A 25,101-nucleotide genomic window follows, 5' to 3' on the forward strand; every position below is an offset into this window, starting at 1 on the left:
TCCCCTCTACCCCAGGCACCTCCCCTGCCTCCACCCGTTCCCCACTGCGGTCTTCAAGCCTGACCCTGCTGAAACCCACCCCCACTTACCTTTGACTCCAACTCCTGAATTAAGTCGCCTCTTAACTCTTCTAAATTCCAGTGGATGCAAGCCTAACCTGTCCAGCCTTTCCTCATGAGACAACCTGCCCATTCCTAGTATTAATCTAGTAAACTTTCTCTGAACTGCTTCTAACACTTTTACATCTTTCTTTAAATAAGGAGACCAGTACTGTACACAATAATCCAGATGTGGTCTCATCAATGTCCTGTACAACTGAGGCATAACCTCCCTACTTATGTGATCAATTCCCCTCACAATAAAGGATAACATTCTTTTAGCTTTTAGAAAGAACATTTTACCTGCCGGCTGCAATGATGGCTTTATGTGCTGTGTCACCCCAACCCTGCCTCATTAATTATGCATTCTTGGGGAATGCAGTTTCGATGGCAGGTGGGCTCTCATTCGTCCGCCACACCATCGCCTTGCTGCTTCGTCGCACCAGGCGCTATATTTAAAGTGCAGCTGTGCGCGCACCTCTCAGTGCTTCCAGTCCACGACTGCTGCAAAGGCAAGAGGACAGCAGCCCCCCTCGCTTTAGTGATGCATCCCTCGAGGGCCTTTTGTATGCCGTGGAGGCCCACCGTGATGTACTCCAACCCTGCTCTGGCTACAGGAGGGGCAGAGCAACATTACCAATCCGGCTTGTGAGGCAGTGGCAGCAGTGGTCAGTGCTGCCCTGTAAAAGAGGACAGTCACCCAGCGCTGCAAGAGGATGAATGATCTCCTCTGTTCCTCCAGGGTAAGTCACTCTTCTCATCACTCTCAAACTCACACACTCACAACCCATCACACGTCCACAGGGCCCTCACTCACTGCCAGTTCAAGGGACGTCACCATTCACTCTCTCACACACACCTTCACTGTCCTCATCCCGTCCATGGGACCACTCACCACCCACACCTGCCAGGCATACTTATCATCTGGCCTGGTAGGTGTCCTGCTTACACTCTCTCCATCTCTATTCATGCAGGACAAGCTGGCACACAACAGGGAGAGGTTGCAGACCAGTGGAAGAATGCCCGATATCAAGGTCCTAACAGACTTTGAAAATTGAGTCATCCAGTGGCTGGCAAAAATTTGGGCTGTTCCCTTGCTGACGGTGAGGTCGGCGGTGCTCAATCAAGTGTGGATCTAGCAGTGTAACACCCATCAGATAACCATGCTGTGAGTGATGTGCCCTGTTTCACAGGCCACTGCCATGCACTAATTATCTCTCCTTGCTTCCAAAGGCACATCTGGGAAACAGCTGAGGGAGTTCACAAATTAGGGCCTCCAATCAAGCCTCGAAGGCATCTCGGAAGAAGAATTTGAAGGCACCCTCATTGACCCATCGCAGCGCTCACCCATACCCTCCACCAGCTCAGAGGCACACACCTCAGTGGGACCTAGCTGTAGAGTAGTCTCTAGATCACAACCTGGTGATCCACAGCAGACAGCAGCAGGGACGTCCTGGCTTTCCGGCACTTAGAGAACTGCTGGAGACCAGAAATCTGCTGAGTCCGAGTAAGATGACTTTGGAGCTACAGAGGCAAGCCCGGGAACATCAGGAAGGGATGTCCTCTACACTCCTCAGATTGCAAGGGACGATGGAGAAATCCATCCGCCTTCAGTCTGAGGTGGTAGTGCCAGCATGCCAACGCACCGAGGTCAACACTGGTAGGATGGTGGCCGCCATGGAGACCTTGTTCCAGGACATCGGTCCTGCACTGCTGCAGGGGCTGAACTCCAGCACTGAGTCCATAGTTCATCTCCAGCAGTGTCAACACAAGAGGGGTGTGGGGCAATTCAATCTCACTCCAGCTACCTCTTCTCTTCAAGGATTCAACCAAGGGTTCTCGAGCATCCATAGGGAGGAGGACAGCAGGTGCATACCCCAGGGCCATCCACCCAGGTGACTCTGGGAGTGTCTGGCCCATCCGAATCCCCTCTTCCTGTGACCCCAGCAGCTCCAGCTCAGCAGGCTGAGGAGGGAGCCACTGCTACACAGCAAAAGCCCAAAAGGAAAGCAGGGGTCTCCAGGTCTCAGCCCTCCAGAGGGCGCCCGTCAAGGTCACCACAGATAAGGTCAGCAGGCCGCCTCCACCTCCGCTGTGGATGTCGGGGGAGCATCAAGACGTAGTGGCAGGGTTAGGAAAGTTAAGAAGATGTAGTTGAACAGCCTGGGCACAGGTGTTAATCCCTTGTTCGTAATGTTCATTATTGTAAATAAACTCTCAAGAATGTCTCCTTGCCTATGGCTCCTTGTTCTGATGAGCAGTGTTCGTGTCACTCAGACGTGAAACCTTTCTGCACAAGATAAAGGCAAGTGTCTCAATCCAGGGCTGTGTGCTTTCTGCTGCCTTCAGACCAAAGTGATGGTTCGGCTTCACACTCCCTGGACACATTACTGATACCTGCACCTCAATGGTGTTTGTCATTGCTGTCACGATGTCGTAGGCAGGCGTCACAGAGTTCCGTCATTCTTTCGGTGTGCCCTCAGCACCTTTGAAGTGGGGCTGGCCCCCATCTCTTCAGCCTCTGTGACTGGTGACACTGTGCTCCTGAAGGGCTCAGGTGCTGAAAGTTGACAAAGGATCAGATGCTTTTAAAGTTTCATGGCTGCATCTCTATGATATGACCCTGATCACAGAGCGCAAGCGAGTTGCCCTCAGCCAGACAGGGGTCAAACATTCTCAGAGGTTTTATGAAGATCTATGGAGTGTCCTCACTGCATGTTGTCATCATCCTCCTGCAATCAAGCGACTGTTAGGGCCCCCATTGTATCCCTATGACAGGAGCCTTATCACAAAGGGTATGTGCACTGCCGTCAGCCAGATTGGAGTCAAACTTTCACAGATGCAACGTGAGGTGCCTCTTCACTGCATGTCGTCATCATCCTCCACAAACCTAGCAGCTATGAGGGCCTCTCGAGCACATCTGCCTCATCTGTCCAGTGCGATGGCTTCATTGCCATCATCCTTGCCTTCGAGGACCTCCTCAACCTCATCCCAGCTGACTTCTCCTCATCGGAAGAGACGTCCAGCTCCTCCATCCCCTCTTCAGCCAGTTCCTCTCCCTGTTGCAGCTCCAGGTTGCAAAGGGCGCAGCAGACGACGTTGATGCATGACACCCTCTGTGGACTGTATTGTAGGGCTCCAATAGACTGGTCCAGGCACAGGAACCTCATCTTCAGCATCCCGATGGTTTGCTCCACCATGGTGCGAGCAGCATGAGCCTTGTTGTATCTTCACTCTGCTGCAGTCTGAGGCTGCCCCACAAGTTTCATCAGCCACAACCTCTGTCCCAGAAGGGAAAAAAACAGTTTGGACCAGTACTCTTATTTCCCAGTTTTTACTGGTATTCCATTTTAAGGTATACAAACCAGCTCGGACCGGTGCTCTTAATCCCGTGTCTTTACTGGTTTTTTTCCTTCTGGGAGCCCTTGTCCCTGAGCAACCATCCCTGCAGCCTCTATGGATCCTGGAAGACGTCAGGGATGAGACTAACTGAGAATGTAGGAGCTGTGTGCACTCCCTGGGGACTGTGCGCAGACCTGCAGGATGTGTTTGTGGTGGTTGCACACCAGCTGAGCATTCAGCGAGTGGAAGCCCTTGCGGTTGACATAGTTAACCGCTTGTGACCATGGAGATTTAAACGCCATGTGAGAGCAGTCGATGGCACCCTGCACTTGTGGAAAACCTGAAATCTGGGCAAATCCCTGCGCTCTTGCATGCTGGCTTTCCTTGTCCCAGGCGAAATGCACGAAGTTGTGTGCCTTCATGAAAATGGCGTCTGTGACCTGATGGATACATTTGTGGGTGGAAGCTTGCGAGTCCCTGCGAGGTCACCTGTGGAGCGCTGAAAGGAGCCACCGATGTAACAATTGAGCACCGTGTTCATTTTCACATCCACTGTTAGTGAATGCCCTCCATGTCCCCGTGGTGCCAAATCCTGTAGCAGGTGGCAGATGTGACCAACCAGTTCCCTAGACATGTGCGGTCTTCAGCGACACTGGTTCTTGGTCATTTGCAGGAATGAAAGGCGGCGTCCATAGACTCTGGGTCTAGCTAGGTGCCGACCAGCGATGATTCACTGAGGCACTTCAGCAACATGTGCAGGAGCCCCAGCCGTCCCTTCTTCCTGAGGGGGCTGCTGCTCCCTCTGCCCAGCCAGGCGCCATCGTCACTCTCTTCTTCTTTGTCTCCGCTCTCTGTAAGCCATGAGCTACGTCACCAGGCTCCATGCTCCTGATGTACTCCTCCTGTAGGATGAAAGAGAGAGACGCTTGGGTTAGCATAGGTGTTCTAAGAACCTCCCTTCGTTCCGTCTGAAGGCCCCTTAATGCATTCCAGAGAGCGCTGGCCACCACTTGGATGGCCAGAGCTAAGTGCGCTGCATGGCTGCCTGAGACCTCACCCACCTCCACCACACTCCACCTGACTGATTGGCAGCAACTTTGCCCGCTGGACTGCATAAGAAATTAGGGACTTCAGTTATGTAGGAAGGCTATAGAAACTGGGATTGTGCTCCTTAAAACATTTCATCTTTTAAAAATATATCAAAGCAAGAAGTGTTAGAGAAAAACAGTAAAAAATTTGATGATTCTACAAATGATACAGATAATCAAAAAATAATATTTATTAACTGTTAAAGGACTTTATGGCATCTTGAAATCCTTACCACGAAAAGGATTTTCGGGGAATATTACAGTGAAAATCAGCAAGTTATCTAACTTTGGGATTATCACACCTAAGCCTGAGCCTTTCTTCATCCAACGTCTACAGATATGCACTTCCAGCAATTGTCAGGGACTACAATACAAGGACAGGATACCTGGTCAATTATCCCCCACAAATCAACTTGCCATGGCTAAAATCAACCAATTCCCCATAGACCAAGACCTGCAGCAGGAGACATATCTGACTGACCAGTTCCTTGGACATGCGCAGTCTTTGGTAACACAGGTTCTTGGTCATCTGCAAGAATAGCAAACGGCGTCTATAGACCCTGTGTCTAGCTAGGCGCTGACCCGTGATGGCTCGCTGTGGCTCTCCAGCAGTGTGGGCAGGAGCCCAAGCCGCCCCTTCTTCTTGAGGGTGCTGCTCCTCCCTCTGCCCAGCCAGGCACCTCTGTCACTCTCTTCTCCTTTGTCTCCACTCCCTGTAAGTCATGAGGCATACAACTAGGTCACCAGGATCTATGCTCCTGATGTACTCCTCTTGCAGAGTGAAAGAGAGAGACACATGGGTTAACATGGGTCTCCTGGGGATCTCTTATGGTTACGTGTCCAACTCCAGCTCTGTCTCAAAGCTCCTTAATGCATGCCGGAGAGTGCTGGCCACCACTTAGGATGGCCAGAATTTAGTGCACTGCATTCCTGCCTGAAACCCCGCACACCTCCGCCCCACTCCACCTGACTGATTGGCAGCAGCTTCGCCCATTGGACTGCATGCTGTACTCTCAACTCAGGCACAGGCATTCTCCTAACCCGCACTGCAAGGCCACGCTGTTAGCTTGAACCATAGGGGAGGCTGATCCAAAACTGAATGATGACATTGCAAGGGGCTGTGAGCATCTCCACCAGGTGTCCAATTGTTCTGCAACCCCCTAAAACATCACTAGTTTGCAGTCTGCGCCCATGGGGTGAAAGGTTCAGGAGCATTTGGTGGCACTTACATGCCTCTGCGCTGCTTGAGTGGGCAGATAAGATAGAGGCCCAACTCCAAGCATGTCAATGTGGCTGCGCCTAACTGTCTCAGCTGCAGAGGAATGGTCACTTTATACAAGGTTTCCCTAATATGTAGCTGCTTCCCTCCCCCCTACCACGAACGTGCTTGTGCACTACCATCAACCGCTGTGCAGCCCTTGCCCACCCTGCCAACTTGCCTCCACCGCAGGACAGCCCTTGCCCTGACACCGCACTGTCAGCCAGCCGAGAATAAATGACTTGCCTGCGCCCTTGCCTGAATGCATGGCACTTCAACCTTGAAGTCAAACTGGTGACCCTCATGAGCGCTGCGCAATGTTACTGTGCATTCACCTCCGAGTTTCCCTCGAAGTGCAGCTCGCCAGGTGCATGCTTTATGCTGTTGTGAAATATGTTGGTTTGTGAGCACACCAACATGCTTAAATGATCCAGCATGGGGCTTTATAATGAAATGCAGATGTATTACAATGAAGTTCCCAACGTCCAGTGGTGGGAATTGCGGCCCGCCATTGACAGGCAGAGTGGACGATTGCAAACTGGTTTCATGATGTTGTGAAACCAATTTTTGGCCTTCTCACCATATTGTCCACTCATGCCCTCCATGACACCTGACGCCAACAGGTATCGAAAATTTTGTCCATAGTTTTGCAAGAATGGAAGTCATGGTATGTAATATGGGAACGGTAGTACAGTGGTTATGTTACTCGACTAGTAATCCAAAGGCCTGAATTTATGAAGCATGAGTTCAAATCCTACCATGGCAGCTGGGGAAATTTAAATGCAGTTCATGAAATAAATATGGAATTTAAAAAGCTATTACACTGTAACCTCTCCAGTCCAGAATACCTGGGACCAAAGCATTTCTAGATTTCACAATTTACTGGATTATAGAATAATGTTAGAGTACCTGACCATAAGAGTGTGAACTGCATATAAATATCTACCCGAGACATAAAACAGTGCGAAAACATTATGAAGCACTGATAAAAATTGTTTTATTTATTAAAATACTGTATCTTCCATGTTTTTAAAGTAATGTACTAAAAAATGGTGACTGCAGGGAATGTGTGACTCCAGGTGACCCAGAATTAGCACTGCCAAGAGGCACAGGCCGTGGAAAGTAGGGCAATAATTACTTGCTAAACATTCAATATAAAAAAAAGGAATAATTTCCTTTCCCAGAAAGATTGGCAATGTACTACCAGTGTGAAAGGCTTTGGTTTTTCAATTTAATTCTTACCTAATTAGCTGACTTTTCTTCCTTTGGCATCCATCTCATCTCTCTCCTGCAGCCTTCCCACTGAAACAACCAAAGGCTGTTCCTCTTCAGTAGAAGCAGAACCATTAGAATAACTATAGAGGCAATCACTTGCACTATTTTGTAATTTGCTGCAGCACCATGAGTGGCCAATCTGTGAGTTTAGATGGGCCTCTCAAAAAACATTCCGGACAATTGGTGTTTCTGGATTTTGGATTTCCAGACTGGACAGGTATCAATAATGGTGGCCATATAACGAGCAGATTGTTGTAAAAATCCACATAATTCACCTTTATCTTTTAGGGATAGAAATCTGCTGACCTTACTTGGTCTGGCCTACAAGTGACTCCAGACCTATACCAATGTAGCTGAATCTTAATTGCCCCTGAAATGGTCTAGCAAGACATTCAGTTGTCAAGAAGGCAGCTCATTCTCCCCTCTCAAGGGCAATTAGGGATAGGCAACAAATGCTGATTTTGCCAGTTATGTCTACATCCCATGAGGAAATAGAATAACAATTTATCTTATTGTGTAATATAAAGTAATCGCTACCTTTTGCAAAGTTTTTACCTCTGATCCAGTCCATTTAAATTATGCACATGTTTGAGTTACTAGCATTTGTTTCTTCCTTAATCTAAATAAACTCTCTATAATGTAATGTTGTCAAGATCCTCACTGTCTCTGCCTCCCGTCCCCTTTATAGTTTTGGGTATTGATTTCCATATTTCCCAGCCTTGCATGTATTCGTGTTGATCACCAAATGAACTTTGCAAGACACTTACTAGTTCCACATATACTAGTCTCTGTAAGTTATATACACAAACTTGGTGAGGGTGGAAAATATCTTTCACTTACAGCACAAACTGTCCAACAGACTGCATTCATAATTACACGTGCAAAATGGTGGTTAGCTTTATCAAAATATCCAAGTAAATGGGTTCTAATTTGTATGGCATGAGCAGCTGCAGTTCTATAGTTTGGACTGTACGCAAGTGATAGAATAATAATCACAGTGCATTGAACCTATAGCACTTGTGACACAGGCTTAGCCAATTTACTGAAACCTGGTCCAGTGCAAAGCACAAGGAGTATTCTCCATGATCACATGAGCAAGAAAATTATTTTTGACTAAGTGAGTACTGTCCTGCCTAATTTTACAAGACAATTTTGTGTTGTTACATGCTTAACTGGCAGACCAAAGTCAGGCCTTGCTGTATAACCTTTCCTATGAATTTAAATGGTGCTCAGTCTTCAAAGACCACAAGACTCCAAATTGCAGGAAAGGAAGTGAAAATACCTCTGAGGCACATTTTGACTTGTAGGTGATCTTTTTTTCTATAATAGACTTGAGGTATTAGAGTTAAATTTAATGGTAGATCCAGTTTATTTCCATTGAATAGTACAGGGAAGCTTTTGGGACACACATGGTGACCTGAGTGCTCGCAAAACATACCTTCCCATGGCACCCCACACTGGTGGACTTGGGGGCATGGTGCCTCTCCAGGTACATGGCCTGCTGCTCAAAAGGTGTCAGGATTGCCAACTGGGTATGCCAACTCCGTATCCGCTCTGCGGAATTGTTTGCAGAAAAGGAGAGAAGAGCATTGATTAGTCCAGCCTGCACCTGAATTCCCATCGTATCCCTGCCAACCCAGCCAGAGTGCGACATTGCAGGACCCCAGTACTTCATTACCCCGCAGCCGCCGCACACTCACCCAAAGAAGCCAGGGCTGACCCACCCCCCCATTGCCCAAATGCTGCCTCCTTCACATATGGCACCACAAGGTGTCACTTTGCTAAGCAAGCAGGCACAAGCACATGGAGCGCAAAGACCAGCAGATGGATTGGTGCCCTGCCAGCTGGAAGCTCCCCTCCCAGCATGTTAGCACCCTGACTTTGACATGCTTCCCAGTTCCAGCACTCTGCCTAGGTGCAGACCCTTGACTTTCAAACCTATTCTATATTCTGGGTGTCAGTGTCACACGTGCTGCGGGTGCAGAACCCATCCTAGCTCAACCCTCTCAGGGTGAACCAGGCATGGGCAATATCTGTTGGCACACCCAGTGAGGGATACATGCCGTGAAGGATCAAATGCCGTTACTGTACTCCGAGTTGTGGTGGGGGGAGATGGGCTGGGGGGAAAGGGTGACGGTCGCATTAAGTGACCTCAGCCAACATGATACTCAACCTTCCCGAGCACAGGAGGTCATTGAATCTTTTGCGGCACTGGAGCCATGTGCGCTGCACCACATCGTGGGAGCTCACACTCTCGGCCACTCCTCCCACACACGTTTGGTCAGGTGGGGAGGCCTCCTCCTCCTTTCCCTCGGAATCAGGACCTCCCACTGCGCTGCCACCTCCTCCAGGAGGGCAGCTAGGCACTCGTCGGAAAAACGAGAGGCACACTGCCCCGCTGACCTACCCTCTGGCCTGGCCTGCACCGCTGGCCTATCCTCTGGCCTGGCCTGCACCGCTGGCCTATCCTCTGGCCTGGCCTGCACCGATGGCCTACCCTCTGGCCTGGCCTGCACCGCTGGCCTACCCTCCGGCCTGACCTGCCCTAATGGCCTACCCTCCAGCCTGGCCTGCCCCGATGGCCTACCCTCCGGACTTGCCCTCTTCTCCCAACCATTGTGAGGAGCCTTGCAAAGGCTGCCAGGCCTTCATTTAAATAAGTCGCCAGGTTGCCATTGATCCCGGCAGTCTGTGTACGTCCACTGCCATCCGCCCACTCCCACTATCCTCGGGAGTCGAGAAATACGCTGGGCGGGCCTTAATTGGCCTGCCCATCTAAAATGGCGGAGCGGACCCAATCGCGGGCGGCGATTGGGTCCACGCCCGCCCGTGCCTGCTCCTGCATGGCCCGCCTAACATGGGGAAAATTCTCCCCCATGAGGAGTTAAAAAGAGGTTGGGCAATTCACCTAGTTTGCACTAGAGGCAGAATCTCTTGGGGAGAAACCTCACTATGAAAGACAGTTCTGAGATTAAAAGTTCCCAGGCTGAGAAAGGAAAAGAAGGGAAGTAAACCCTCAGAAGCTAAGCATCACCTTAGGCTGTTTCTGGGAGAATTGAATATATACTTAAAGGACAGTGTAATATGAAGTGTGTTTTCATTTATGCTAAAAGTAAAAGGGGAATGTTCTGTTTTGTGGTTTAAAGTATAAGTTGTTTACAAAGGTAGTGTTTAGTCATTCGTGCTTATAGCCTTGTGTTACAGTAAAAGTTTTCTGAAATCTTGTCATGTCATCCTTTCATCCATTAACTGGAAGCTTGAATTTCTTTTTCAAAATTAATGATCTCTATGGAGGTCGTAACAAAATGTAAATGTTGTGACATTAGCTTCTTCAGGAAATGTTTGGCAGGGTCTGAGTTTTATAAAATTATGGGCGGAATTGTCCTAGGTTTGCTCTAAGCGTGGTAGCGGGCAGGTCAAACGTCGTTTTACCCAGCGGCTGCAATGGCAGCTTTTCACGCTGTATCGTCCCAAACCCGCCACATTAGTTATAGATTCCCAGGATGCACGCCATTTCGAAGGTGGACTGGCTCTGATTCGCCTGCCACACCGTCAACTCGCTGCTTCATCACGCCAGATACCACATTTAAAATACAGCCGCGCTCAGCGCTTCCAGCCCAGGACTGCCGCAAATAAGACATGGCCCCTAAAGGCAAGAAGTCTGCAGCTCTCAAGCGCCTTTTGGATGCAGTAGAGGTCCGCTGTGATGTCCTCTACTCCAGCTCTGGCCACAGGAGGGGCAGCTACATTACCGCTCCAGCTTGATAGGTGATTTGTGCAGTGATCAGTGCCAATGTCGCACAGAAGATGTTGGCCATTCAATGCAGATAGAGGATGAATGATCTCATCCATGCAACCAGGGTATGGCAACCATCTCACCATTCTAAACTCACACACTCAAGCCCATCACACATTCACTGGCATCCCACTCACTGCCAGCTCAAGGAACATCACCACCCATTCTCACACACATACCCTCACATGTCTGGCCTCATCTCCTCGGGAGACTGCCTCCTCAGCCCTCACCATCTTGAGGCCACTTGCACAGATCAACATGTGCCCCACACACACCCTGGGATACTCTTCTTCTCCAGTACAGCTCATGTCCTGCAGCCTCTTCTCTTGCCTGATGCAACTTCTCCTCCTTCCCCAAGCAAGACCTTGCCCTGCAGCCAATGAAAAGCCACCCACATATGGCTGATTTGTTAGGTAGAGACCTGTCCGTCAACCCCCCTAAAAGTGATGTCGTGCTGATAACTGCAAGTGCTGACCGAATCAAGGTAGGCAAACAAACTTTGAAGTCCCGAGCGAAGTGCAGCCCGTCAAGTGCACGCCTTATATATGCTGTTGTGAAACACATTGGCACGTTTTCCCACCAATGTGGGCGGACAATCCAGCGGAGGGCGGGGTGGGGGGAATGATTCCGGCTGGCCCGCCTTATAATGATATGCTGATATACTATAATGAGTTTTCTGATGTCCCATGGTGGGAAATGCAGACCGCCATCTGTGGGCAGAGCGGACTATCACAAATTAATCTCATGACATCGTGGAACCGATTTTTGGCCTTCTTGCCATACTGTCCGCTCACGCCACCGATCACGCCCGGCACAGGCGGGCATGGAAAATCCTGGCTTAAAGCTCACGATTGGTTCATATTCATGATATGGACACAAGAAGAAATGGAAGTGAACTTCTTAGCATCCTCTTACCTTTTATCATTGAAATATGTCCCTTCTCTTCCTTATACACAATGTCTTACAACAATCAACTCATGCCACATTTCTGGCAACTCTGGTTGAATCCCTCCAGTCATGTTTCTGCCCACCACAACAGTGAGGGAACCCTAACCATGATTGCAACCATGGCACACTATCCTCCTCCTTGGTCTCTCTGCAGCCTTTGATTACATCACCACCTTATCCGACTCCAATTCCTCTCCTCCCTTGTGCAGCTCAATGAGACTGCCCTTGCTTAATTGCACCCTCTCCTATCAAATCATAGTCAAATCATTTCATGCAATACCCCTGCACCATTATCTCTGGACTTCTGCAATGTTCTATCCTTGTTTACTCCTGATTTTCATTTACATGTTGTCCCTTGTGACTTAACTTCTGTTGAAGTTCTGTTGAAGGGTCATGTGGACTTGAAACGTCGACTCTTTTCTTCTCCACCGATGCTGCCAGACCTACTGAGTTTTTCCAGGTAATTCTGTTTTTGTTTTGGATTTCCAGCATCCGCATTAGTTTTTTGTTTTTATCTCTGGATTACTAGTCCAGTTACATTACAACTATGCCACCATCTCCCTTCTATATATACATTTTATGAAGGCATGGAGTCATATTTCACTTTTTAAAAATTCATTAACGGGATGTGGGCTTTGCTGGTTGGGTCAGCATTTATTTCCCATCCTTAGTTGCCCTTGAGAAGGAGGTGGTGAGCTGCCTTCTTGAACTGCTGCAGTCCATGTGGTGTAGGTACACCCACAGTGCTGTTAGGAAGGGAGTTCCAGGATTTTGACCCAGCGACAGTGAAGGAACGGCGATATATTTCCAAGTCAGGATGGTGAATGACTTGGAAGGGAACTTTCAGGTGGTGGTGTTCCCATCTATCTGCTGCCCTTATCCTTTTAGATGGTAGTGGTTGTGGGTTTGGAAGGTGCTGTCGAAGGAGCCTTGGTGAATTCCTGCAGCGCATCTTGTAGATGGTACACACTGCTGCTACTGTGCGTCGGTGGTGGAGGGAGTGAATGTTTGTGGGGCCAATCAAGCGGGCTGCTTTGTCCTGGACATTAATTTGTACGTTAATGGGTCGCCACTCAATGCGTCCATTACCACTGTGCAAGCAGGCTGCTCATTTAACATCTTGCCTTAGATAAGGCATCACTTCCTCCAGTTGAACACAGCACATAGCAAATTGGAATAGAAATAGTTCAAATGGCCTCTTGAGCCTTCTTTACCATTCAATAAGGTCACGGCTGAAATTCTACATCACCTTCACTTTCCCACTCTATCCGCATATCCATTGACTCCCTTGGTGCCCACGAATCTATTAATCCCAGTTTTGATTTTGCTCAATGATTAATTATCCACAGCATAAGAGTATAAGAGACAAGAACAGGAGTAGGCCCTATGGACCCTCGAACCTGCTCTGCAATTCAATAAGATCATGGTTAATCTTTGATTTCAACTCCATTTTCCCACCTGATCTCCATATTCCTTGCTTCTAGAGTCCAAACAAGTACCTATCTCGGCATTGAATGTACTCAACAATTGAGCATCCAATACTCTTTGGGGTGGAAAATTCCAAAGATTTACAACCCTCTGAATGAAAAAGTTTCCCCTCATCACAATTCTAAACGATTGATCCCTTATCCCGAGATAATTAAGGATAGCCAGCACAGATTTGTAAAAGGCAGTTCATGCTTGTCTAATGTAATTGCACTTTTTGATGAAGTAACAGAAGTTGAAGGGAAAGTGGTGGATGTTGTCTACATGGATTTTAAGAAAGCATTTGACAAGGTACCACATAAAAAGTTGGTTAACAAAATTGAAGCTTATGGAATAGGTACGCTAGTGTGCAATTGGTAAAAAAAAATTGGCTTAAGGACAGAAAGCAACAAGTCATGGTAGATGGTTGTTTTTCAGACTGGATGGTGATAGACAATGCTATTCCCCAAGGGTCAGTTCTAGGACCACTTTTTTTTTGCTATAGGTAAATGACTTGGATCTTGAAATCAGAGTAAAATTTCAAAATTTGTTGATGATACCAAGCTTGAAGGAATGGCAATCAGTGTGGTTGATATGAATTGCCTGCAACAAGAAATAAATAGATTAGCTGAATGGGCAAGGGGCAGGTGGAATTTATTTCGGAGAAATATAAAGTGATGCATTTGGCAGAAGGGTTGAGGAGAGGCAATATAGAATTAGGGCAGCATTTTCCCACCATCGGTGGGGTTGTGCGGGAACAGGCGCGAGTGGGCGGGTTCCTGATTGGCGCCCCTGGTTGGGGGCGCACCGCCATTTTACGTGGGCGGGCCAATTAAGGCCCGCACAGCGTGACGTCCACCATGAAGCGCTGTGTACTCCCTGTGCGGGCGGTGGGGGGGTGGATTCCCTGAGCGGGTCTGTGCCCTCTTTCGCACATGCGCACGGAAGAGCACACAGATCTCCCTGAGGCAAAGTGCTGTCTCAGGGAGATCAGTTGAACTTCTAAAAATTTATTAAAGGTAAGAAAAGGTTTTCCTAACATGTACCCTCATGTGAGCTGGGACATGACCATTACTTTTATTTAAAAATTTTCTGAACATTTTAAATTCCTCATGAAACCTCACCCTGCCCGTGGATGAGGTTTCATGCATTTTCAGAAGGCCGCCTGGGCGCCCGGCCTGCCCGCCATCCTTAAGGTTGGGTCGCCAGGTCCATTAATCATTTTAATTACTTTTTTAATGGCCTTAATAGGCCTTTGACAGGTCGGCATGCATGCAGCTGACTTGGCTGTGCGCCCGTCAAACTGAAAATCTAAATGACGCGGGGTGACATTGGGATGCACGCCCGACATCACCCCATGCATTTTTACACATTGGCAAGCGGGCCCCGCCCCCTCACGCCAACTGGGAAATGCTGCCTTTAATGTCACAATTCTAAAATGTGTGCAGGAACAAAGGGACTTGGAGGTGCATGTGCATCAATCTTTGAAGGTGGCAGCATATATTGAGAGTGGTTAGCAAATCATATGGGATCTTGGGCTTCATAGATAGAGGCATTGGGTACAAAAGCAAGGAAGTTAGGCTGAACCTTTATAAAAATCTGGTTAGGCTCCAAACAGAGTATTGCACCCAGTTCTGGCCACCACACTTAAGGAAAGATGTGAAAGTCCTTGAGATGGTATAGTGGAGCTTTACCAGAATGGTCCCAGGGATGGGGATTTTAGTTACAAGGTTGGAGTTTGTTCCTTGGAGAAAAGGGGATTGAGGGGGTTTAAAAGAGGTGTACAAGATTATGACAAGTTTAGATAAGGTAGACAAGCAAAAATTCTTCCTATTAGTTGATTGTACAAGGGCCAGGGGACATAGATTTAAGATTTTGGGCAAATGATGCAGGGAGAATGTGAGGAAGAATTTATTTATGCAGTGAGTGGTAATGACGTGGAGCTTTCTGCCTATGAGGTTGGAGGATGTGGAACAATGATTTCAAAAGGAAATTTGATGGACATCTGAAGGAAATAAGTTTGCTGGGCTACAGAGACCAAGTGGGGGAATGGGACCAATCGGATTGTTCCACCGGGAACCATCATGGACTTGATGGGCCAAGTGGCTTCCTTCTGTGCAGTAAACGTCTTTATGAATCTGTGACTCTAGTTCTAGACTCTCTAGTTATGGGGGACAACCTTTCAACATCCACCCTGTCAAGCCCCTTCAGAATCTCACATAATTCAATGAGATCACTTCTTATTCTTCTGAACTCCAGAGGTTATGGACCCATTCTATTTATCATAGGACAATCCTCTCATCCCAGGAACCAATCTAGAGATTTCTTTGTTGCACTGCCTCCTAGTCAAGTGTATCCTTCCATTGATACGGAGACCAACACTGTGGAGTATTCTAGGCATGGCCTCACCGAAGCCCTGTACAATTACAGCAAGAATTAGCAAGGCACAACTTTCAGGGGTGGAGAATTCCAAGGATTCACAACCATTTGAGTAAAAAAAAAAGTTCCCCTTATCATAGCCGCAAATGGCCACCCCCTTCTTCTGAGACTGTGAACCCCTCATTCAGGACTCCCCAGCCAGGGAAAACCTAGCATTTAGCCTGGCAAGCCCTCTAAGAATCTTATACATTTCAATGAGGTCACCTCTCACTCTTCTAAACTCTAGAGAAGTTTCTACTCAATTTCAACTTCTATCACTTCACCAGTCTATATCCTTTTGCAGCTTGTTTCCTTCTCAAGGCTTATGCTTCCACCAAAGCTTTGCAACATTAGCAAACTTGGATATATTACACATGGTCCCCTCATCTAATTCATTGATTTAGATTGTAAATAGCTGAGGCTCAAACACTGACCCTTGCAGCACTCCACTAGTTACACCCTGCCATCCCGAAAATGATCAGTCTATTTATTCCCACTCTGTTTTATGTCCACTAACCAATCCTCAGTCCATGTGAATATATTGCTCCCAATCCCAATATCCCTAATCTGTGTGGCACTTTATTGAATATCTTCTGAAAATCCAAATATACTACAGCCACTGACTCCCCTTTATCTACACATCTAGTTACACCCTCAAGATACTGTTATGGTAAAACATAAGTAAAACATGAGTTTCCCTGCATGAAACCATGCTCACTCTGCCTAATCATATTGTGATTTTCCATGTTCCCTATTATCACATCCCTAGATTCTAGCATTTTTCCTATTACTGATGTCAGGATGTCTGGCCTATAGTTCTCTATCTTCTCTTTCCCTCCTTTCTTGAACAACAGGGTTATATTTGCTACCTTCCAATTCATAGGAACCATTCTAAAATCAAGGGAGCTCTGGAAGATCAAAAACAATGCATACACTATCTCTGCAGCCTTCTCTTTTAGAATCCTAGGATATATACCAACAGATCCAGGGAATTTTTGTCCCATTTATTTCTCCAGTATATTTTCTTAATATTAATTACTTGATGTCACTCACTCTCATGAGAGCCTTGGTTTCCAACCATCTTTGTCTTCTATTCTGAAGACAGGCATGAAATAGTTGTTTAACATCTCTGTCAATTCAGTATTCCCCCATTATAATTTCTCTTGTCTCTTTTGTCAAGGGACCCATGTTTACTTTTGCTAATCTCTTCCTTTTTACATGCTTCTAAAAGCTCTTACAATCTGTTTTCATAATTCTTGCTAGTTTATTTTCATGTTCTACTTTCTCCCTGTTTATTAATTTCTTGGTCAACCTTTGCAGATTTTTTAAACCCTCCCAATCCTTAGGCTTAGTACTCTTTTTATAAGCTTTTCATCGAATATCACCCTTAGCTTCTCTAGTTAAGTGCCTCTAGCTTTGAAATTCCCTCCCTAAAACCTTCTGCCTCTCCACCTCCCTCTCCTACTTTAAAACGTCCTTAAGATCCGCCTCTTCGGACAAACATTTAGTCACCCATTTTCATATCTTTTTTGGCTTGTAGTTCATTTTTGTCTGATTACAGCTTTGTAAAACAATATGGGGCTTTTACAAAGTTTGAGATGTCATTTAATACAAATTACTATTGTTGTTGAAAACAAAAATATAAAAGATTAACAAACATTCAGCTGTTGATACATGATTTTGTGACATGTCATGCACAGTCTATCCATGTGTCAATAATATTCCCCATATTTAATGTCCCATGATAAAAGTCTACATAAATACCCTGTGCCCCCAACTCACCCAACAATGCCACAGAATATTTATCTATCAGTACATCTCTAGTGTTCATTCATGGGTTGCTGCCCTCCACAGGCATCCCTTTCTATTCCCTGCAGCTCAGGAATGATTGTATACAAAAGAATATTTGGTCGTTTGGTTTATACTGATGTATAATTTGCTACTACCACATTTTTAGAAAATAAAGATGACAATGAAAAAGAACTTACCACCTGAGGTATATCAGTGGATGCCCCTTACATTTGAATCGACCCAGGATAAATTCTACAAAAATGGGATTATTCCAGAAAGAAGAGACTGTTGGCGAGTGGGGAGTAGCACTTGACTTCAATACATAAAAAAAATTAGTAAATTTTTTATGACCTGCAGATAGCTGTGAAGTGATATCATCATAAACCTGTTGCTTTTTGTAAGACCGAATTCTAGTGACTTATAAAGCTGTGATTCTGAAGGTAGGATTGCACTGCTCAACTTGTTAGGAGGTGAATACTTCCCAGTTCCAGTATCAGACTTGTTTTTATTGTAATAAAGAACTGGTGAAATGGAGATGTCGTCCCCTGGTTGCAATGACTAAAGTTTACTTTTTTGTGTTGGAACAGCTGGTTCAATTACTTTCTTTTCATAAAACAATGTTATGAAGATGAAACATTTAACAATCTTGATTGTAGAACATCTATTCTCCATGTACTTGTGATCACAAATCTTTCCCTGGGAGGACTTATTGATTTTGGCTTTTTAGTTGATGCCCATGTGACAAATGGAAAGTCAGAGAGAGTGCCATTCCTGGCAAATCTCACTTTGCAAATTGTCTTTAATTAACTGCCATCGATGGCACGTTGTATAAATAGAAAAGAGGGGAACAGGATAAAACTTCAGATGAAATATTCTTCTTAGTAACTATTCAATTGAAAAAAGCACTGGTAGACATAAGAAGTTAACTGGCAAAATGGTTGACTCTAATTAGATCACATTGTAGTGTATTCTCATTTTCTCCTCTAAACCCTACTTCCTTCCCTAAATTACAATATGTATTCAGATTGCTGCCCTTTATGTTACAGTCCTTCTGGGGAAACCATAAACCAAAAATAACCAAATTTACTGAATGAACCCCAAGAGAAAAAAATTACCAACACAATCTCACTTTTAGAAACTTCTACTTTAACATGAATCAGAAGCAATAGCAAATAAACATGAATTCACAGGCAAATGATACTTCAAATAAAAAGGAAACTTTCACTTTAAATAGCGAGTACAAAAAAGATACATCTTACACAACCACAAGCACCCGTATCACTCCTTGCAGATATATGACACTATGTAGCTACACAGTTTCATAATATGCTGTTCTTTATTCATGTAGAGTAGGCCAGGAGTCCTATCTGAGTTTTGGGTATGATTATCATCAGCAAGGCATACGTCTATGAACCTTCTCTCCCTTGGGTCATGACAGTCCTGATGGTGCAGCTTTCAAGAGTTCATTTTCAACTGACCAATCAATAACACCCAAGTTCACAGTTTGGCCACTTCTGGTAAAACACCCAGCTCCTTGGCGTCTCTAAACTATTCACATAGCTTTCCAGGTTTTAGACCTTTTTAGCCAGTCGCATAATATGTCCAAGAACTCCTGGCTCCTTTTCTACCAAAGAGAAGAACAGACCTCTTCCTGAGAGATATTTGCTTCTTCTCACAATAATTCAGTGTGTTCCTCTTTCTGTCTCTGTCTGCCCTTCTCTTTGTGGCTACTGATCACCTTCTCCCTCAAGCTCATCTATCATCTCTACAGTAACTTCTTGGTCTATCTTCTCTATGTATGGCCACATGGCTTTTGCATCTTAACTTCCTTTCTGTTGGTTCTGCTTCCAGATCAAAGGTCACCAGGTCACATGGACTAGTATTTCTTATTATTCAAGAAAATTACAATTAATCCCTTTACAATTGATACAAACTCTTAAAACACTTTTAGACAATCACAGATCCCTCAGATATTTTAAAGACATTTCAAATTTTCCTTACTGTACTTCTTCCAGGTCACTTAGACTGCCACCAGCACTATCCCCCAAAACTATTGCTCTGCTACCTATCACAAGACTGTTTGTTTCTAGTTTCTAACACAGATGTATAACTCCAGATGAATTACATGTGAAATTCAAAACATTTGCAAATCCAAAAGATTTGCGAGACATGGCAATCCTCAACATGAATTACTTTCCAGTCTCTAAAAGGTCTCTCCTTTAGATTTTTACCAGCCCCTGTTCTATCCTTTATGTCTTTGTAATTAAAAATTGATTTTTATTTTCCATCCTGACATAGTGGCATTTCAAAAAATATTTGAAGAGAAGAATTACTGATCATTACTTTCTAAAAAGTGGCTTGAAAATGTAAATGTTCATGTTTTTTTAAAAATTGCCCTCAAAATTTTTTAAAAATTATCAAAAGTAAAGGACACACCAACTCTGCCACTGAAACCAGTTGCAATTGCTGGGCTGCTTTGAAATGAACACATTAAAGTAGTGGGGGAAGAATTTCTCCATACACAGCAAAACTGTACACATTAGTTTTGCTTATTCTCAGGATGTAGCCGAAATTAGCAAGGCAATCCTTTATTGTCCCAAGGATAGAGTGATGAGGTAGACTTCTTTGCATAGCATTAAGAGCTAAGCATGTCTTGGAGGTTCCCTTCGCTGAAGAACGTTGGCGAATAAGTTGGATTTTCATAAAAATTCAGCTGGTTCCATGCCCACAAATGACCAGATTTATTTAATTCATGTTCAGAACATATGTTGAGATGGGATCCAATTGTACTTTAACCACTCCAACTATTACACATGCATTTATGATGCAGCCACCAATGATCAGGTCAGTTGTTCTCCTGGTTATATACTTTTAACATGGAAAATAGAGCACACTGTTTTTGGGTTTGGGGAAAAAAAAGTACTCATTGTAAAAGAAAAATCACACAGGGGCATGCTTACATGTTAGAATCAAATCCTGCATGACCCATTGGTGACTAGAACTGGGCACAGACCAGAGAATTAATAAAGTTTGATCATTAATCTCTCCTGTATTTGGCGTTTGTAACCCTATAGCTGAATGTTTGTTGATTGTTGCTCTGCATTGGTTGCACGTTTATTAATGAGACTCCTGAGTCTTTTTCAGCATCATCCTCGAACATTTCAACATCATTATTGGAGTAAGAATATTATCTATTTTCCATCCCATATGTAATAGCTTACCCCTATTTGGATTAAATTTCATCAGTTGTCATTCTGCAAATATTATACTTTCTGCAACTCATTCTGTAATTTCTGAGCTGTCTCGTCCAATTCTGCTGTCCCATCCAGTCTGACATTGCCTGTAAATTGACCACTTTGCATTGAGTTTCTGAAACTGGGCCATTTTGTAAACCATGAGCAATAGTGATCTTAGTACTGAGCCTTGAGGCATCCCAGTTAATGCTTGCGCCCCACTCTGACATACATTAAAATAACAAGTACTTAACCATTGTTTTCTACCCATTGGCCAATTTCTTATCCATTTCCTGGATTAACCTTGAACAGTCTTGAGTTTAATAAATGGCCTTTCATGTGAAATTTTATCAAAAACCTTTTAGAAGTTGAGGTTTACCTGTTCTACATAAAGTGATCAATTTAAGGTTGAAAACTCTGGAGTCACTTAGAGAGCATTTTGTACAAAAGAAAAGATTGCAGGATGTTGGACATTTGAAATAAAAACAGAAGATGCTGGCAATACTCAGCAGTCCAACCTCACCCTTCTGCTGCCTCTGCACTTGCTTAACATCTGTTGCATCTCTAACTTTTTCCAGTCCTGACAAAAGATCATTGACTTGAAACATTAATTCCATTCCTCTCTCCACAAATGCTTCCTGACGTGCTGAGTATTTCCAACATTTTCTGTTTTTTCAGTGGGGGACATCTTGGTTGCACTGTGGGACTTTTCAGGAGGATGGATTGGTTGAATTGTCTTTGTACCTGGGTCCCTCTGGTGATCGAAACGAGGTGGAGATGTGACATCATCATCTTCACTTTTTCATCTACTTTACGTCTAAGAACTGTGTGTTCCTGAGATTGAGGAGAGAAAAAATAGGGTTATTTTATTCGTGTGTTTTCGATATTTCAATGTTTAAAGCAATGTAAACACATCTTTTGGCAATCGTTTATTTTTCTAACACTTTAATGACTGACTATTGAGTGTTCTTTTTCCAAATTACAGCAAAACTCAGCTATTAATGTTTGTTTCTATCCTTAACCTATACTTGGCTATTTTAGCATTTAGGACACCTGAGTGCAGATTACACTCAAGCAAATTATGCTTGCTGTACATTACCACACAGTTTTTCAAATGTGTCTACTTTTCTGTTCAAGCCAATACTGAATGTGCTTTTTCATTTAAGGTCAAGAATTACTCAATTTGTTTTCTGATTTTAGGCCAGTGGGGTCGATGTATCGGTGAAGACTGCGGTCCAAATGGAGTACAAAGTAGAACAGTGTGGTGTGTCCACATTGAAGGCTGGACAACACACCATTCTCACTGTAAGTATGAAGAGAGACCAGAAATTCAGAGGGACTGTTTCAAGGTGTGTGACTGGCACCAGGAACTTTTTGAGTGGGAATTCTCCAAATGGGGAGATTGTGCACTTCGTATTGCTTCAAATAAAGTTAAACCAAGGACCTCCGATTGTGTCACTGCACAGCAGGGACTGCAGCATAGGAGAGTACACTGCATAAGAAAATCCAACAGATCGCTGGTGTTAGACGAGATTTGTGAATTCTTTACACCTAAGCCTGCCTTGGACCAAGCCTGCCTCATCCCCTGCCCACAGGACTGTGTTGTGTCGGAGTTCTCAGCCTGGTCAGCCTGCAGCAAAGGATGTGGGAAAGGATTACAACACCGTGTTCGTTCAGTGTTATCGCCGCCCTTGTATGGTGGTAAGATCTGCCCATCTCTAACAGAAACTAAGAGCTGTGATATACAGGTCTCCTGTTTGGTTGGGGAGGATGATTTTCAGTACAGTTTAAAAGTTGGGCCCTGGAGTGACTGCAGACTGCCACACCAAAGACAAACCTGGCAAAATGGCAAAACAGTACTGAACTTTAGTTTGCAATCATCAGAAAGGATTCATCTGAAACATCCATTCCATCAACATTCCAAGCCCTGGGATGTAGAGATAGGATATCAAACAAGACATGTCCATTGTACAAGAAGTGATGGAAAGAACGCCATGCTAAGGTAACGTCATTCTTTTGGGTGTTTACCTACTCACAAACATTAGTAAAAGCAGTGTGCTGTGGGGCAGAATTTTCTGCCTGTCGGGGGGGGTTGTGCGGACGAGCTTGTGGGCGGGCAGGTTCCCGACCGGCGCCCCTGGTTGGGGGCGCACCGGCATTTTACGTGGGCGGGCCAATTGAGGCCAATTGAGGCCCAGCGTGACGTCGCCCTGAAGCGCTGTGCGCTCCTGTGCAGGCGGGGAGGGGATTCCCTGAGCAGGTCTGTGTGCTCTTTCGCGCATGCATGAAAGAGCCAATGGATCTCCCTGAGGCAAAGTGCTGCCTCAGGGAGATCGCTTCAACTTTAAAAACTGTGCTGAACGGAGAGAAAAAAAAAATCACTGACATGCTCCTCCATGTGACACTGTCGCATGAGCAGGGCATGTCAATTACTTGAATGTTAAAACTTAATATTTATTTTTAAAACCCTCATGAAACCTCATCCCTCACGTGGTTGGACGGGCAGCCCTGACAACGACCTCAATTAAGTAATTAACAGGCCTTAACAGGCCTTTGACAGTTTGGCGGTCGCGCAGCCAAATCGGCTGTGCGTCCGCCGAACTGAAAATCTAAATAACGTGGGGTGACGTCGGGACGCACAGCCGATGTCACTCCATGTCATTTTACGCGTTGGCGAGCGGGTCCTGACCCCACATCCCGACCAGGAAATTCTGCCCGTGGAGTAAATCCATCCAGCAAATTTTGAAGCAATGTGCTAAATATATGCATTTTTAGAAATTTCATTCATGGGATGTGGGCATCACTGGCTAGGCCAGCATTTATTGCCCATCCCTGATTGCCTTTTAGAAGGTGGTAGTGTAGGCACACCCACAGGTGTGAGAGTTCCATGATTTTGACCCAGCGACAGTGAAGGAACGGTAATATATTTTCAAGTCAGGATGGTGAGTGGCTTGGAGGGGGACTTCCAGGTGGTGGTGTTCCGATCTATCTGCTGCCCTTGTCCTTCTAGATGACAGTGGTCGTGGGTTTGGAAGGTGCTGTTTAAGGAGCCTTGGTGAGTTCCTGCAGTACATCTTGTAGATGGCACACACTGCTGCTACTATGCGTCGGTGGTGGAGAGAGTGAATTTTGTGGATCTAGTGAGTTGCTTTGTCCTGGATGGTGTTGAGCTTCTTGAGTGTTATTGGAGCTGCACTCATCCAGGCAAGTGGTGAGTATTCCATCACACGCCTGACTTGTGCCTTGTAGACGGACAGGCTTTGGGGAGTCTGGAGGTTATGCACCGCAGGATTCCTATGTCCTGACCTGCCCTTGCAGTCACAGCATTTATATGGCTAATCCAGTTCAGTTTCTGTTCAATGGTAACCCCCAGGATGTTGATTGTGTGGGATTCGGCGACGGTAATGCCACTGAGTATCGAGGGGCGTTGGTTAGATTCTCTCTTGTTGGATTCTCTCTTGTTGGAGATGGTCATTACCTGACACTTTTGTGGTGTGAATGTTACTTGTCACTTGTCAACCCAAGCCTGGATATTGTCTAGGTCTTGCTGCATTTGGACATGGACTGCTTCAGTATCTGAGGAGTCATGAATGGTGCTGGACATTGTGCAATCATCAGCGAACACTTCTGACATTATGATGGAAGGAAGGTCATTGATGTAGCAGCTTAAGATGGTTGGGCCAAGGACACTACCCTGAGGAACTCCTGCAATGGTGTCCTGGAACTGAGATGATTGACCTCCAATAACCACAGCAATCTTTCTTTGAGCTGGGTATGACTCCAATCAGTGAAGAGTTTTCCCCGATTCCCATTGACTCCAGTTTTGATGGGGCTCCTTTTTCTGATGTACAGTAGAATGAGGGCTGAATAACTAACTGGATTTTAATGGAGTTTTATAAAAGCAATCGTAAAGATAGAGATGGAAATTTTAACTATTTCAAAAATCCAAAACAAAAGGTGTCATAATTTGTTTTTAAAATATGCTGCATTTTCATTTTGGTGACATTGTGCATGAGTAACACAGGGCTGATTTTCAGGCCATTTGGGTATGGGCTGGGAGGTGGGAGGCCTGCCAAAATGGTAGGGGAAGGAGAAAAGAGGGGAGCACAATGCATCTTCCCACTGCCATGCCATATTGTCAGCAGTGGGAAAGCTGGGATGCCCGCCTGGATGCCAATTGAGCCACTTTAGTAGCCAATAAAGCACCATTTCCCACCTCTGCAGCCATTTGGCATGCCTCAGGAGGCCCCACCACCATGTGTGGACACATTTGGGTGAAACCTGTTGCCCTCCCAGTGCTTTCCAATTGATGGTGGTGGGGTGGTGGGCACATCTTTATGGGCATTTCATGGCCCACGGAGAGGAAAACCCAGTGGTGGTGGTCAACCTC

The 25,101-nt window shown here is 45.4% G+C and overlaps 1 protein-coding gene across 1 annotated transcript in view; it reads left to right on the forward strand.

Annotated features, from left to right (window-relative positions):
• The window catches only part of thsd7ba (thrombospondin, type I, domain containing 7Ba), a 976,108-nt gene that overhangs the window by 275,463 nt on the left and 675,544 nt on the right, over positions 1–25,101 (forward strand). Inside the window, exon 3 of the mRNA XM_078552479.1 lies at positions 21,912–22,713. Coding sequence (XP_078408605.1) covers positions 21,912–22,713 — 802 coding nt within the window. The remainder of the gene's footprint in view (positions 1–21,911; positions 22,714–25,101) is intronic.

The sequence above is a fragment of the Cetorhinus maximus genome, chromosome 11 (assembly GCF_964194155.1).
Source record: "Cetorhinus maximus chromosome 11, sCetMax3.hap1.1, whole genome shotgun sequence".
NCBI lineage: Eukaryota > Metazoa > Chordata > Chondrichthyes > Lamniformes > Cetorhinidae > Cetorhinus > Cetorhinus maximus.